We start from the raw sequence: 15,302 nt of genomic DNA, 5'->3' as shown, positions 1-15,302 counted from the left end.
ATTCAGCATTTGGAAAATTTAAAGACATATTTAGAGTTGACTTATTTATACTATGTGTAATGCTGACCATTGATACATTCAATTCCTAGGTATGAGGATGGCAGATTATTTAAATTTGCATAGAAAAATAGTAGGATGTTCAAATTATTTTTTAAAGGAATCTTTGTAATCATCGTTTTGTTTTAGTCCCATATAATTTGTTTTAACTAACAGCTGGTTGAATGTAATATTGTTCTATATATTATATAACTATTAGGTTTTTGGCGAATTTCCCATATAGGGAATAATCTATTACCGTAGTACTTATGGTAACACCTGGACCCGGGACCGATTTAATTTTTCGTTTTGAGGTCCCTAGAGGCCAAAACACCATCCGTTCAAATTCATATATACAGGGTGATCAACTCAAGGAGGCCACCATTGGGAAGTCGGAAACGGTAAGAATTAGAGAAAACATGGGGGACATTCCTTTATTTTTTGTGGCAGTTAAAAATATGATTTTAGTTTTTTTATCATGTTTTCGGATAGAATATGCAATTTAAAAACTTTTTTAGCCTTGACACTTTTTCGATAAACCCACTCGTTTAGGAGTACAGCCTATGGAAAAATGACTTCCGGTGTACATTTTACATCATGTAGCTCCTAAACGAGTAAGTTTAGAGCAAAATTGCAAAAAGTAAATTAGTCTTAGAATTGCATCTTCATTCCTTAAAGACTATAAAATAAAAAGTTTTCCACTTTTCAAGTTTGCCGCCATTTTTTTTAAATAATATAATTTATATTTTTAATTAATTTTATGGTCTTTTTGGAATGTGGATGCAATTGTAAGACAATTAAACTCCTCGTATTTTTGCTTTAAAACTTACTTGTTTAGGAGCTACATGATTTAATATGTACACCGGAAGTCATTTTTCCATAGGCTGTAACTCCTAAACGACTTATTATGGTGATACGTAAATATTGTGGTGTAGTAAAGTATATTATATTGTAGTTAAGTGTTAAATTTTGAAATTTTAGGGTGAATCGAGATTAATCTTTTTTTTAACATGGGTCTCTCCTACCTACATACCAAGTTGGATACATACCAAGTTTCATAAACATCGGTTGGAAAAGTGTAAAGATAAATATTTGTATGTAAAAAATACAAAATGGCGGATATCTGGTTAACGAAACGATTTTGGAAAAATGTTATCCTTCATTTTCTGTTTATTTTGACCCAAGAAATTACTAGGTAAAGTATCTCCCCGCTTATTTTTAACACCCTGTTTATGATGTATTCTTATAAGTGAAAAATGTAAGCTGGTAATACAGAAAGATGTTTTATAAATAATATGAATGTACTGGTGATCTGTATATTCATCTTTTTCTTGTTCTTAGAACTGTAAATTAAAAGTCCACTCAGCAGTCGCATCGTACGATGTAGTTCTTTCCATGCGTTGCGAAATGTTAAATTTGCCGTCCTCTTCAACCCAAGTTATCTATTGAACCACTGATTGTAAAAAATTCAAAAAAATATATTTTACGCATCACACTTTTGGCTACAACTTTGCCACAGACAAAACCTCCTTAACCCAAAAACAAAACAAAATCTCGCAAGCTAACTTTTTCATGCTAGAAATCACGATTTAAAACTATTTCACCATTTATATCAATTTTTATTAATTAGATCGGTAAATAGTTTAAAGTTCCAACAAAATAGTCATCGAGTAGGACTAACCAAGAAGCTCTGTGCCAATTTTAAAAATGTTAGCACAACTTTAAGTACACCAAAACACGAAATTATTGAAGTCATGCGTCGAGAGGACTATCGCTGTTTTTAACAGATTATACTTTTGACCTTCCGGCACTGTTGACTCAGCGAAACTGAACTTATATTTTATCTTATTTCGTTATATTAAAACTGCTGTTGCATTAGGTCAAATTCCCAATAAGTCAATTGCTTTAACATAGACCTCGTTTTTAGCTCGGACTGTACTATTTGACTTACTGGGATTTTTGATCTACAGACACTGCAAACATTGTAGTTTTTGACCTAGTGGCACAGGTATAAATTATTTGACCTTCCGGGACTGTTGACTTTCTGCAACACGTCCTTTATATTATATCATTGACTATTGGATACTTTAATTTTTGTTACTGGCATAGTTGCTGGGCCATAACAGTTGCTATAGCTCAGAATAAATCATTACATCAGTTTAAATTGGCAATTAAAAACCATTGTGCAATCGGAAGAAATAAGATAAATAAGTTCGGCAGAAATAAGTTAAAGTTGGTGTTAAAATAACATCGTTAGTTTCCTTGGTGTTCAGGATTCTGTTTTGTTTATTTCAGCTTAACTTAGCCAATAAATAGTTTCATCCATTGACTTTATACCACATTTCTAGTCAATGATTCATCTTACTAATATTATAAATCTTAAAGTTTGTGGATTTTTTAGTGCGTGCGTATAAGGCCGGTTCCGAGGCGATCGATGTGATTTTCCACCGTGGGTCCGAGGTCCCCGCTTGTTTCGAGGTCCTGGTGCGGGACCTCGAATCTAAATACAACCGAAAACGTGTTCGATGCCAGAGAATCATTTTAATATCAATATTAAGTGATTTTGAGCGAGACCTTGGAACCCTAATGGAAAGTTTAAAACTTCTTCACGGAATTTCCGATAGGAACGTAGCGATAGTTTTTACTTGTACAATGTGGCATGTGACATAAAATGACATTCTTCGTGGGAACCGATGTCCGTGTCCGTTTCCCTCACATATAATGTATACACTATACACCCTCTGATACATCCTTCAACTGGAAGCAGAGGCTCCCCTTTAACCCCCACCTCCACGTCTCTCCAAGATGACATCGTATTTCAGATATCATATCACTAACGGCAGTCGGCAGTCCGAATGGAATGGCAACAGTTGTTATTCAACACCAAGTTTATTTTGTTGTTTTATTCTTGTGTATTCTATTTGTCTTTAATTTGTGTTTATATTTGATGTAATGATGAATTGAATTGAATCCACTTCTTAACAAGATGGTTACTATTCCAATATTAAGTTTATCACGATTAGGGGTGTACGAATAGTGATTTTTAGGTTTGAATCGAATCAAATATATTTTTACTATTCCGAATATCGAATATTAACAAGCAAATATTCAATCGAAGAGTTTTTAAGTTCAATTGAGTTTGAGATCAACAAGGCAGCATGTTATGTAAGTATAATACAATGTAAGCCTACAAAAACTATAATTTATGTAATCAAAAATAAAACGTTATATGATTGTGTTCACTTATTTATATCACCGTTTCCTTTTTCCCCTAGGCCTACCATTAATAATGTATCATTCATGACCCAGGCCTTGGTATAGCGATGTTTTTAGTTAGTGGGTTTTTAATTTTCTGTTAAGATTCTGTATCCTGAAAAATTAAATAATTAAATTAAATAATGATCCATCATTTACTGTTGTGTTGTACTGTAGAACAGATTTCCCTGCCTTAAATCAAGAAATAAATCCCAACCTCCATAGCATAAAATGAAAATAATTTTTTTTGTCTATTTAAACCTTACTTCCTCAACCTTTAACATCATTTTATGTTACGTAATGTAATAGGCACCTACTTGTGTTGCGCTATACCAACGTCCAAGTCCAAAAATGTGCATTTAGAAATGGTGTGTTAATTTGGATGAGTGACGAAAAAAAAAACGAAAAAAAAAACACAGATGTTGAAATATAGCTAAATTTGGAGTAAGATCAAAACGAAAGTACCGATGGTATGAAAAAAAAAATGGTATAGGTAGGCCTACTTTTTACCACAACAAAAATATATACTACGCCTTTTTGTAAAGTAAAATTTTCAGGGCTGTGCGAATAGTTCGAAAAAAGAATCGAATCCGAATCTTTTTAGAGATTCGATTCGGATTCGAGAACGAATCTACTGTTTCTAACTGGATTCGGATTCGGAATCGATATTCGAATTTACTGGTAAGAGATCCGGGTTCGGATTCGATATTCAAATTTCTTGGAAATAGACCCGAGTTGGGATTCGATATTCAAATTTACTAAATTCTGATTGAATATAATTTTCAATATAATTTTTTAGACACTAAAAAACTACTTGTGCACTCCGATTTGCTGTTGACTGGTTCATGTTAGGAACCTGACCAACTTGGTGTTAGGTTTTAGGCACATTAGTGTAGGTCGCATTTGAAGTCTATCTTGGCTATCAGTAAACTTAACCTCACAGTGTTAGTTGTTACTTGTAATAGTAATGCAGACATAGGCTTGTGTGGAGGATTAACACCGAGGTGTATAATAGGCTGGGCCTATGTTTTAGACTACACAAATTGGTAGTCCATCACTTTTAGCGAGTAACTTAGGCCTAGGTGGTATGCCTAACCTATGCCAACTTAACCTATTTCAAAACTTCAAATAGGTAGGCCTAAATTTTATAACTTTTTTATTTGGCCCATTTCAAGAATTTTTTTAAGCAATTCCCTAAGTTATTTCAGCCCCAGAAAATGTGGTCTAAAAATGTGAAAATTGGTACTGCTGACTTTCCTCGGATTTGGATTCGACTCTGAACAGGTTTAAATATTCGGATTCGATAACAGCTTTAAATTTCAGATTCGGATTCGATCCAGGTTCGATAATGGCTGTAAATTTGAGATTCGGATTCGACCCAGATTCGACTCGGGATTAATTAAAATATTCGGATTCGATCCGGATTCGATAAAATCTGTACAGCTATGATTCGGATTCGGATTCGAACCAAAATTTCTGGATTCGCACAGCCCTGAAAATTTTATTTAAAGCAAACGAAATAGGGTTTTACAAGTTGTTTTATTTTCCAAGTAAGCTGGTTGAACCACAGACTAAACAAAACAATACAATTAGCCTTTTCATCCCATTGTAAATTATGAAGCTCGTTTTTCGTGTCTAGTTTATGGTTGTTGTAGGTACACTTTGGTAATTTTAAACTTGTTGATCGATACAGTAGTATACTCTGTTAATAAAATTTGTAATAACATATTAAATACTAAACATCAATTCAATCCACAGTAGAGCGTAGATTGGGAATCATATTGTCATAGATAAAACATACTCCTCAAGGAGTATGTTTTATCTACGGTACTGTCTAAATCGTCGCCGTCTGCGTCTTCCTAGTTTCACTGTCGGTGTCTGTCTACACACACACACACACAAACGAACACAGACAAATACTTATTGCGATCAAGGTCAAGTCGATACGGCAATGGCGGCAGTAGTTGCTGGCACTGAACTAGAGCTACAACCGAAGGTAGCCCTGAATGTGAGAATTGAGAGACGTTGGCCGCCATATTTACTAGGGGAATAGTACTTTGGAACTATGGCATTGCAATTGCCAACAGCCAATGAGCTGGTTGATTCTTCTAGTGGTACCAACATAACAACGTTTTATACAGCGTCTCGATTTTCTAGCAGAGTTGTCGTGCCAGTGATACCTCCATTTGGATGTTTTCAGTCTACGACTATTTTGTTTTGTAAAAAACAAGAGCGGTTCCCTGATTCTGTTTACTTATCACTAGGGGTGTGCGAAGCAGCAAAAAGTTTTCGATTCGAAGCAACGATTCGATTCAAAAGATTTTCGATTCGATTCGATGCAACTCGATTCGAAGCAATACGGTATTTTTCTATTCATAATTGTCAATTGAGTGGATTAACAATAATTAAAATGTATCACATTTGTGTAATACAAATTTTTGTTGATGTGGTATTAGGCCTATTTCATACTTAACATATGAATTTTAGGTGAAAAAATATTTATTTTCAATCATATGTATTAGAATAACTGCTGGAAATACCAGTGAGCTGCTTTACTTGCCTATTTCATAATTTTTACTTGAATTGGCTCAACTGCAAGAAAGAAGAAAATATTTTTTTTATCAAGACATTCATTCTCATTTTAATAACTGTTTAAATAACTAAATAGGTGCCGGTAGCTAAATTACAACAAATTTGAATGGAACTTAATATAAAAAGACCATTAAGAAATAAATTTACATATCACAAGTTTAGGGCCTGTGGACCAGCTTCAGGACTGCAAGCAAGAAGAAAATAAAAATAATATGTTTCCACCATGCAATATGTATCATTCATTCCCTGCCTCCTAACCTCCTTAGTATAATAACCTCACACTTACATTATTTGTTACATCATCATAAATAAAGAATTATTATTGGCATCAGTAAGTAGGCCTACAGCTTTACCTAGGCATTATTTTTATAGGGCCTAAAATAGTAATAGGCTAGAAGCAACATGTCAAGTGGAGAACTCATTGAAGAAAAGATATTGTGTAAACTAATTTCCTATAAAACTCAAAAACAGTAAATAACATACAAACATTGTTTATGGTATAATTAATAAGGACTAAAAAATGCATATCATGTCATACAGTAGTATAGACCTACTGCAAGAGATTAAAATCCTAAAGCAACTGATTTGGATAGCTAATGAATGAAAAGAATTAAAAATCCATAAAATAAAGCCAAACAATATCACAACTAATTAGGTACCCGAAAAGTAACTCTTAAATAATATATAGAAGATTAAAATAATATTAAATCAAGAGACAAGAAAGTTAAATGCTATCTTCTAGCCTAGTGCCCTTGGCAACACAGGTCAATGTTTTTAAACTACCCTCAATGTTTTTGGAACAGCAGGGTCTTTTTCTCTTAAGGAAGGGTAGTAGTATGTCAACAAAAACAATGAATCAGTCTCACCGGCCAGGCCCGGGCAACGATGTGTGAATTCAAGGTCATAGACCCTCCCCCTCCCCTCTTACACCACCCGGTTGCTACCCAGTTGCTTCAATTGCTGACAAAATGCAAGTGATGAAACAAGGAAGTAGAGACAAAGAAATATATTTCTTTATTCAAAAACACAAAACTGTTAGAGATTATTTTCAAAGAAATTAATTCAATGTAATTTGTGAGTTGTAAATATTGTATTGGATCTTAGAAATATATTTTTTTAACCCCATCTAACCAAGATACAGATCTGTTCACTATATCAGATATTTCTTTTGTTTATAATTTATTATGTAAAATAATAAAATATATTTTTAATTAGGTATTGAATAAACAATAAATGATTATACTAGTATGTCTGGATAAATAGTCTTTCTATTCTTTTGACTTTGTTTTCTTTGCACTGTTAGTGTTGCGTCACGGCTTTTGTTTTGTTACTCTTATCAGTAGACGACTAGACCTGGCTCTGGCTAGTGGCAGTGCGGCAATTGCTCTGTTGTGTCTTTATTCTTAAAGGTCGTGAGCCAACTTAATTTTTAATTCTCATTTGAACATTTTAATTCCTCTGTAATAATAGATATAATAATATAAGAGTGTTTCTTTGGAAATAAATTATTCTTTTTTTTTTCTTTTGCCCCAACAAAAATTCGGGGACGGGGACCGGCAGACACCTAACAAAAATACCAAATGAATCAGTCTATAACATTAATCTTACTAGTTAAGTATTAAGTAAAAATTTTTCAGACTTATTTTTAAAATGATTTTGGAGTAACCTACCTTGTTTTGGCTAGGTTCACAGTAGTAAAATATTTCACACACTGCTTACATCAAGACAAAAAACAAACCTCTAATCATTTGCAATGTCAAAACAAAAAAATATAAAACAATTAAAGCTATATTTAATGCAAAGAATGTATTAAATAAGAACGCCTTCGTAAAGGAAACACAACAGCAACGCGCTCCTGTATTGCGGGTATTGCATTGACTTTCTGCAGGCGTTTTTCGTATATGGATACTGACTCCCTCGTGAATCGAATCGTTTTTTGACCACCACTGAATCGAATCGCGATTCGATGCATCGAATCGAATCGAATCGAAATTTCGATGCATTTTCGATGCATCGCACACCCCTACTTATCACACTTAGATACCATAAATAACTGAGAGCGCACGATAATTTTGGGCCGACATGAACTACGCCGGTTGTCTGATTCAGAATTTTAACAAACAGCAAAACATTGACCTTGGCAACTTCCTTAGTAATATTTCAGAACTGGTATCAAATCAAGAAAATCGGCCTATCCCTATTAAAATACAATTAATATTCGACTAAGGCGTAATTCAAGCCATGGCCTTAAGTTTTCAGACTGAGTTCAGCTTTGTTCTAGCTATGATGCGTAGATTGACACTGCTACTGCTGTAACTGTACTGCTTCATGTTACTTATTAATTATTATAGATAGTTAGAGCTGGCGGATGGCGGCGAGTGGGTGTATTCTGTCACCGATTCTAGAATATCGTTAATCGAATCCGAATCTTTTCTTAGGATTCGGTTGATTCGAGCCCGTCCATGTCGGCGTGTCGTCAGTTGTTTGTATTCTATTCTGCCGATCTTACGTATTCTTGACAGTAAACTTGTAGTTGGACTTTATTTTTTATTATGAAACAATATAAATAATAATTTAATTTGGAATAATAATTGATTATAACCTACTTTTAAATGGTAGGGTGGTCGAATTTAAATATTTGATTTGAACTTTGAACCTATTTAGAAATTTCGAATCGTGACGGATATCCCAATATTCGATTAGAAAAAGTTTGAAGTTTGAATATTAGCACATCCCTAATCAAGATATGCAATTATAATTTTAAATATCAGACACAAGCATTAAATATCAATAATCATCATGATTACCCGCAAATTGTGGACATCTTCCGCAATCACAAAGACATAATCATCGTCAACAACTTCATGGATGGCAGAATCTTAGACAATTCCAACAATCATAAAGACGTCATCATCATTATCCACATTCACGGAAAAATTATAGACATCTCCTAGATCACAGAGACATCATTATCACACACCACCACAGTGAATTCGTGAACTTCTCCCGCGATCACAGTGAATTTGTGAACATCTTTCCTCTTTTGCTGTCGCGGCGTCATTGCAGTCAAAATAATCCTGTACTAAAAAATCCCAAATGAAATTAAATGAATGTACCTAGAAATTCCTTTGTTACATTTTTTCTTACCATAAGATCGGGAATAATTTTGATCCCAGAAATTTTCGGACTTGTCAATCCCTTATAATAAAATATAAGGTGTAAATTACTAAGGTTTGGGCACAGGCAAATCAAGATAAAAGTACCTGTCTTTTTGGCAAACAAAGAGGTTTAATGAGTTTTCTGATCCCAGAAATGTATCATCATCAAGGATTTCTACAGCTGTCATCCAGTTGGGGTTATAATCTCTGGCCATCTGAAACAGCATAATAAACAGTTAGAGAAGAATCACAATCTAGTATTTAGCTAATACAGTAGAACCTTGCTAGTCCTTCACCTACGGGACCGGGAGCATGGTCGGATTATCAGAGGACCGTGTTTAATGACATACAAACGTTGTAAAACTAAATTTTGAACAGACCACGGATAACTGATAACCACGGTTAATCCAACATGACATAAAACAGTTATTTCCAACTCATAAACAACTCCTAATACTAACTGTATAAATGGACTTTAACACGTTCAGTACGGCATACCTTCAAACTTCAAACAGTTGCTCGCCAATCGCCCCGCAACTGAAATGGTGAACGCGATTGGCATTCAAATATTTTACAAGGAATTTTAGTACCAACCTACACCAGACTAAAGCTTATATTCTAAGCTACAGGCTGGTAACGATTACAACGTTCCCCGGCAATGGCTGAGCTCACATTGGAGTAAGGTTGTTAGCATTGGAGAAGGACGACATTTCCCGCCCCGCGTCAGTGGTGCCGGTACCGCAAGGCGTGAATTCCCGCCCCCAGCACTGAACGTGTTAATGTGATAATTTGCATATTACATCATAAAAATACAATTAGTAGGCTATTGCGCAATCATCATGATTATGTTATGTCATTAACCTTGATTCAGTAATAAAAAATATGTTTAAAATCACATATTTTTCAAAGTTTTACTCAAACAAACAATTTGCCAAACATTGTACAGCAAAATAATGAACAGAACAATAGAAAATCAAGTAAGCTACTGCTAGTCATAGGCTACTGCTACGCTGTTTCAGGACAGAAGAATGTGGATAAAACATTAGATATTGCATAAAAAAAATAGTAGTCTAATTATAGCATAGCATATCAACAATCGTAAAATACACCGATAAAGATAACAATGACATAAAAACATTGCGCTTTCTTTCTCTTAGTTCTTATATTCTTTATTGAGTTTCTCTTCATCCACCCATTCAACAAGTTGCCATGGTTACTAATCACCCAATCACAGGCACAGGCTACTAAAGTTGTCATGATTACCAAATAACCAATCACAAAATTGTGTGACATAGCAAGCGCAGGCCTAAGGAGCAGACGATTGTCAGTGTAAACGGATAGCTTGACCTCGAAGCTTTGATCGCCATTCCTTTGTTATGCTTCCATTTTATTTTTGTCAAATGAACTGTGACTTTTCAAAAACAATAATGTGGGAGCCTACTTATTATCAATAATGGGCAGAAATGGTAAATATACAACGAATTTCAACACATTAGACTAAAAAACACAATTTATAAAGTTTTCTAGGTATGTTTCTTGGACAGTGAGGTTATGTTAGCGGAAGCCTATTGTGTTGGCGGCATGGTCGGACTAAGCGAGGAGTCGGACCATCGGAGGTCGGATTAACAAGGTTCTACTGTGGTGCAAAACCAAGAAAAAATAAAGAAAACAAAGCATGCAAATGTAAAGCTTAAATGACAGTGGATTGCTTGAAGTAACCAAACCGGAAGATAATGTTAATGGTTCATTTTAGATGCTTACTTCCATCCAGCATCTCATCAAAATCAAATTTAAGGATAATTTTCAGGTTTCCTAGGATAAACATTTCCAGGACAAAACAACTTGCTGCTTAAAATGAGCAAAAAGTTTATTTGAATCTGCTAGAACATTAAAAACCCTTTGGAGAATTCTGTGATAATGTCTTGTGATCAGTGATAACAGCCACATTGGTGATTACCGTACATATTTTGTTGGTGGTAAGATTTAAGATGATTTTCCACAATTGCGGCAACATCCGTGGTATCATGTCTACACCTCTATTTCCCATGATCGTGGCAATAATTGTGACAATTTGCCGCAATTACAGCAACGCTCATGATGATTTCTTGTGATGTCGGACATATGTGATCATATCTTGAACATTTGTAATGATTTCACAATCGCGATTTCCACCTATGCAATATGAGAGAAATAGGTGATTTTGGGTGGATTTTTGGATGGTAGACTCAGAACAGTTAGTGGTGTGCGATGCAACAAAAATTTTCGATACGATTCAATGCAACTCGATTCGAAGCAATACGGCATTTTTCTATTCATACTTGACAGTGGAGTGAATTAACAAAAATTAAAATTTACCACATTTGTGTAATGCAAATTTTTGTTGATGTGGTATTAGGCCTAACTAGGGGTGTGCGAATATTCGAAAGATCAAATAGTTGAACGAATACTTTAGTATTCGAGCCCGACTCGATCTTAATGAGTATATTCGAACATTCGAATAGTAAACAAACCTAGAAATAATCTCTAATTTCAACCAAATAAATCATGGCATTGTGTTGTTTTATTTGATCCCAACATTTCATGCTTAGTAATAAAAGATCACAACGGCAACTTCAGCATATTATGACATCTTCAACTCCAAAGTCTACACGCACGACCATTTTCAAGGACGATAATTTTGTTGTGTCATCATTAAAATCACTCCGCTCACCTGTCTAGCTTACAATGCTCCAATACGTTAGGCTTACTGCAACTTACCGGCATGGAAACAAGACTGTCAACCATTCTTATTTGATTAATTAACAATAGCCTATATTTAGCAGCAATTTAGTTTGTATTAGCTTATCAGATAGATATATATTTGTATAAATATGAAATATTGAAATACATTCTCTTTCATTACATACTCTTTCTTAGTTAACATTAGGATCTACTTTTTGTAATGTGAACTTAAAGTACAATAGAATGACGAAATAGGTCGTATGAAACTGTTGTCTGAGTAGCAACTAGCAAGCTACGAGGTTAGAACTGCACTTCACAGTCTTTAGCATAGATTAAACATTCTCCTCAACAAGACACTAACTACCGTGAATTAATTTCTATGAAAATAATCTGCAAAAAATATATTTCTAAGATAAAATAAAGTATTTACAAGTCACAAACGAATTGATTTCTTTGAAAATAATCTGTAACGTAACAGTTTTATGTTTTTGAATAAAGAAATATATCTTTTTGTCTCTGACTCCTTTTGTTATACTGTACAAATTTGTCAGCAATTAATTGGGGCAACCGGGTGGTGTAAGAGGGGAAGGGGAGGGGGGGAGGGTCTATGACCTTGAGTGCGACCCGGGCCTGGCTGGTGAAGTGATTCATTGTTTTTGTCTACATCCTACTACCCTTCTTTCCGAGAAAAAGACCCTGCAGTTTCAAAAACATTGACTTGTGTTGCTAAGGGCACTAGTGGATCTGCTAATTTTGCAATGTTGGCATTTAATTTTCTTTTCTCTTTATTTAATATAATCTTCTATATAGTAGTTAAGAGTTCCTTTTTGAGTAACTAATTAATTGTGATATTGTTTGAATTAAGTTTATGGATTTTTAATTATTTTAATTTATTAGCTATCAAAATCTCTTGCAATAGGTCTATCTATAGGCCTAATACTGTATGACATGATATGCAATTACAGTCCTTCCAAATTAATTATACCATAAGTCCATAAGCAATTTGTGTGTTTATTACTGTTTTTGAGTTTATAGTAAATCAGTTTACACCACATCTTTTCTTCAATGAGTTCTCCACTTGTCATGTTTCTTAGCCTATTACTATTTTAGGCCCTATAAAAAATAATTCTTAAACCTGTATGCCTACTAATGCAAAAAATAGAAAAAATTATGTATTTATGATAATGTAACGTAAGTAAGTAGAGTTCCAAAGCTGTAATTGGAAAACTCTGGAGTCCACAATAATAACATAAGTATTCACTCGGTAATATTCGATATTCTAAAATATTATGAAGTATTCGATTCGATTCGAACCCAAAAATCACTATTCGCACACCCCTAGGCCTAACATATTCATACAAGAAATATATGAATTTTAGGCGGAAAAATATTTATTTTCAATCATATATTAGAAGAACCTGTATTGCTGGAAATGTCAGTGAGCTGCTTTACATGCCTATTTCATGATTTTTACATGCAGAACCATATTGTTAAGCATCTTATCTATTTTATAATATTTATTAAAAAAAATAAATATATGTTTTGGTGTAAACAAATAAAAACATTTGTAAGATTTATTCATACTGAAACTTTCAATTGGTTTACATTAATAAAATGAGAGGATAGAATCAGACCTACAAAAATACCAAATTTAACAGACTAAAACATCAATCTTACTAGTTAAGTATCAAGCAACATATTTTCAGAGTCTTTGTTTTGGCTAATGTTTACAGTAGTAACACATGTCTCACACTGCTTACACTTAACAAAAGCTCTCATAATTTGCAATGTTAAATACAAAAATTATCAAACAATTAAAGCAATATTTACATGCAAAGAATTAATTAAATAAGAACGCCTTCAAAAAGGAAACGCAACAACAACACGCTCCTGTATTGCAGGTATTGCATTGACTTTTGACTTTCATGAATCGAATTGTTTTTAACCACCACTGAATCGAATCGTAATTTCTATGCATTTTCGATGCATCGCACACCTCTAAAAACAATTCAATTTAACGTTCATCAACTCTTAACATTTACGGATTTATCCCAGTCACAAAAATGTACGTAAAATTCTCGCTTTTCCCAGTTACCAGGTTGGCTGGACACCGACCCTGCTTACCTCCTCAAAGCAGCCCTCCATTGTCTTGTATTGCAGCAAGGTCATTGACCTCATCAGGTCACCCACCAGAATAAAGTCTCCCTTTGTCTTGAGGAACAATGCAATTATGCTGTTAAAGTGACTGCATTCCAGTCTTAGTTCTTTCTCTGCCGTCCACTCAAACAATCGCACCTGGCATAACACACCAGTTTAGTATCTAAACTAAAAAGATTTATCACAAAGCACTCCTTAAAACGTTCCATGTACTAAAATTGTTGAACCAAAGTGACCTTAACTTGATCCATCATTCAATCTTATTTACGAGAAGCAGTAATCAAAGGAGAACGGTACCATTCACAAGCACTGTTGGTATTGCTATAACCAGCTGATCTCTAGTTGTTGATTATCTTATGTTATGATTTCTTAGAATAAACACTATGTTGTTTCGAATTGATTATTTAATTAAAATAGTTTTAATTAATACATAAATGAACATGGTGTCAGTAGTACCGAATCCACTGGACTTAAGTGACCCAACGCGAGTATGAGAAAACTGGGAAGTGTTCAAGAAACAATGGAAGAACTATTTGATATTAGCTGAAGCAGGAGCATTAGGTGGTACAAGGTTAAGTACACCTTAACTGAAGATGGCCATGTTTTCAACAGTAATTGGCCGTGATGGACTAGATTTGATTGAAAGAATACTTGGCTCCAATGAATCAACCCTGGATCAGGTAATTGAAGCTTTGGATAAGTATTTTTTAGGGACAAATAATTCTTTGTATGAGAGATTTATTTTTAATGGCATTGTTCAAAATACTGATGAAACGATTAAAGACTTTATAGGTCGTCTAAAAGAGCAAATGCGATTGTGTGACATTGATTCTTTAGCAAATCTCAACAAGATAGGCCTTGAAGATACTCTAATTTGCGACCAACTTGTTGTAGGTATAACCAATACTGAATTAAAAAGAACACTTTTGCGTAGAAAAGACCTAAAAGTTGATGTGGCTATAGAAATATGTATGCATCATGAAACAACTGAAAGGTTTGTTACAAAAATGACAGTGAAATCAGAAGATGCGGCATTTCAAGCAAAGAGTAGACACTTAGATAACAAATGGAAGTGTCGTTTTTGTGGTAAAAACCATATCAACCAATCAATCAATCAAAATAACTTTATTCATATTGCACATTTTGTACAGAATGGAGTCAGTTATAAAAACACAATATTAAACTTAAGACTACTTACAAAGAATATTGTTATTATAATAAAATCAAATTTCAGGAAGTTGGAAAAAAACCTTCTAATTTATACAAGGGTCTGTTGGTGAGAAATAATTTCAAACGTTTTTTTAATGAATTAAAATTACTTATATTTTTTATATTGTCAGGTAAGCTATTGAAATATTTAACACCACTATAAGATGGAATTTT

The 15,302-nt window shown here is 33.9% G+C and overlaps 1 protein-coding gene across 1 annotated transcript in view; it reads right to left on the bottom strand.

Annotated features, from left to right (window-relative positions):
• LOC128985557 (DNA damage-binding protein 1) overlaps positions 1–15,302 on the bottom strand; it is a 154,199-nt gene that overhangs the window by 16,758 nt on the left and 122,139 nt on the right. Inside the window, exons 14-15 of the mRNA XM_054405159.1 lie at positions 13,887–14,057; positions 9,147–9,256 (exon numbers count right to left, since the gene is read on the bottom strand). Coding sequence (XP_054261134.1) covers positions 9,147–9,256; positions 13,887–14,057 — 281 coding nt within the window. The remainder of the gene's footprint in view (positions 1–9,146; positions 9,257–13,886; positions 14,058–15,302) is intronic.

Source organism: Macrosteles quadrilineatus, unplaced genomic scaffold (genome assembly GCF_028750875.1).
Source record: "Macrosteles quadrilineatus isolate MER2022 unplaced genomic scaffold, UCM_ALF_1.0 Scaffold_1__1_contigs__length_201487025, whole genome shotgun sequence".
Taxonomy (NCBI): Eukaryota; Metazoa; Arthropoda; class Insecta; order Hemiptera; family Cicadellidae; genus Macrosteles; species Macrosteles quadrilineatus.
This window is presented reverse-complemented; position numbering and strand designations above follow the sequence as displayed.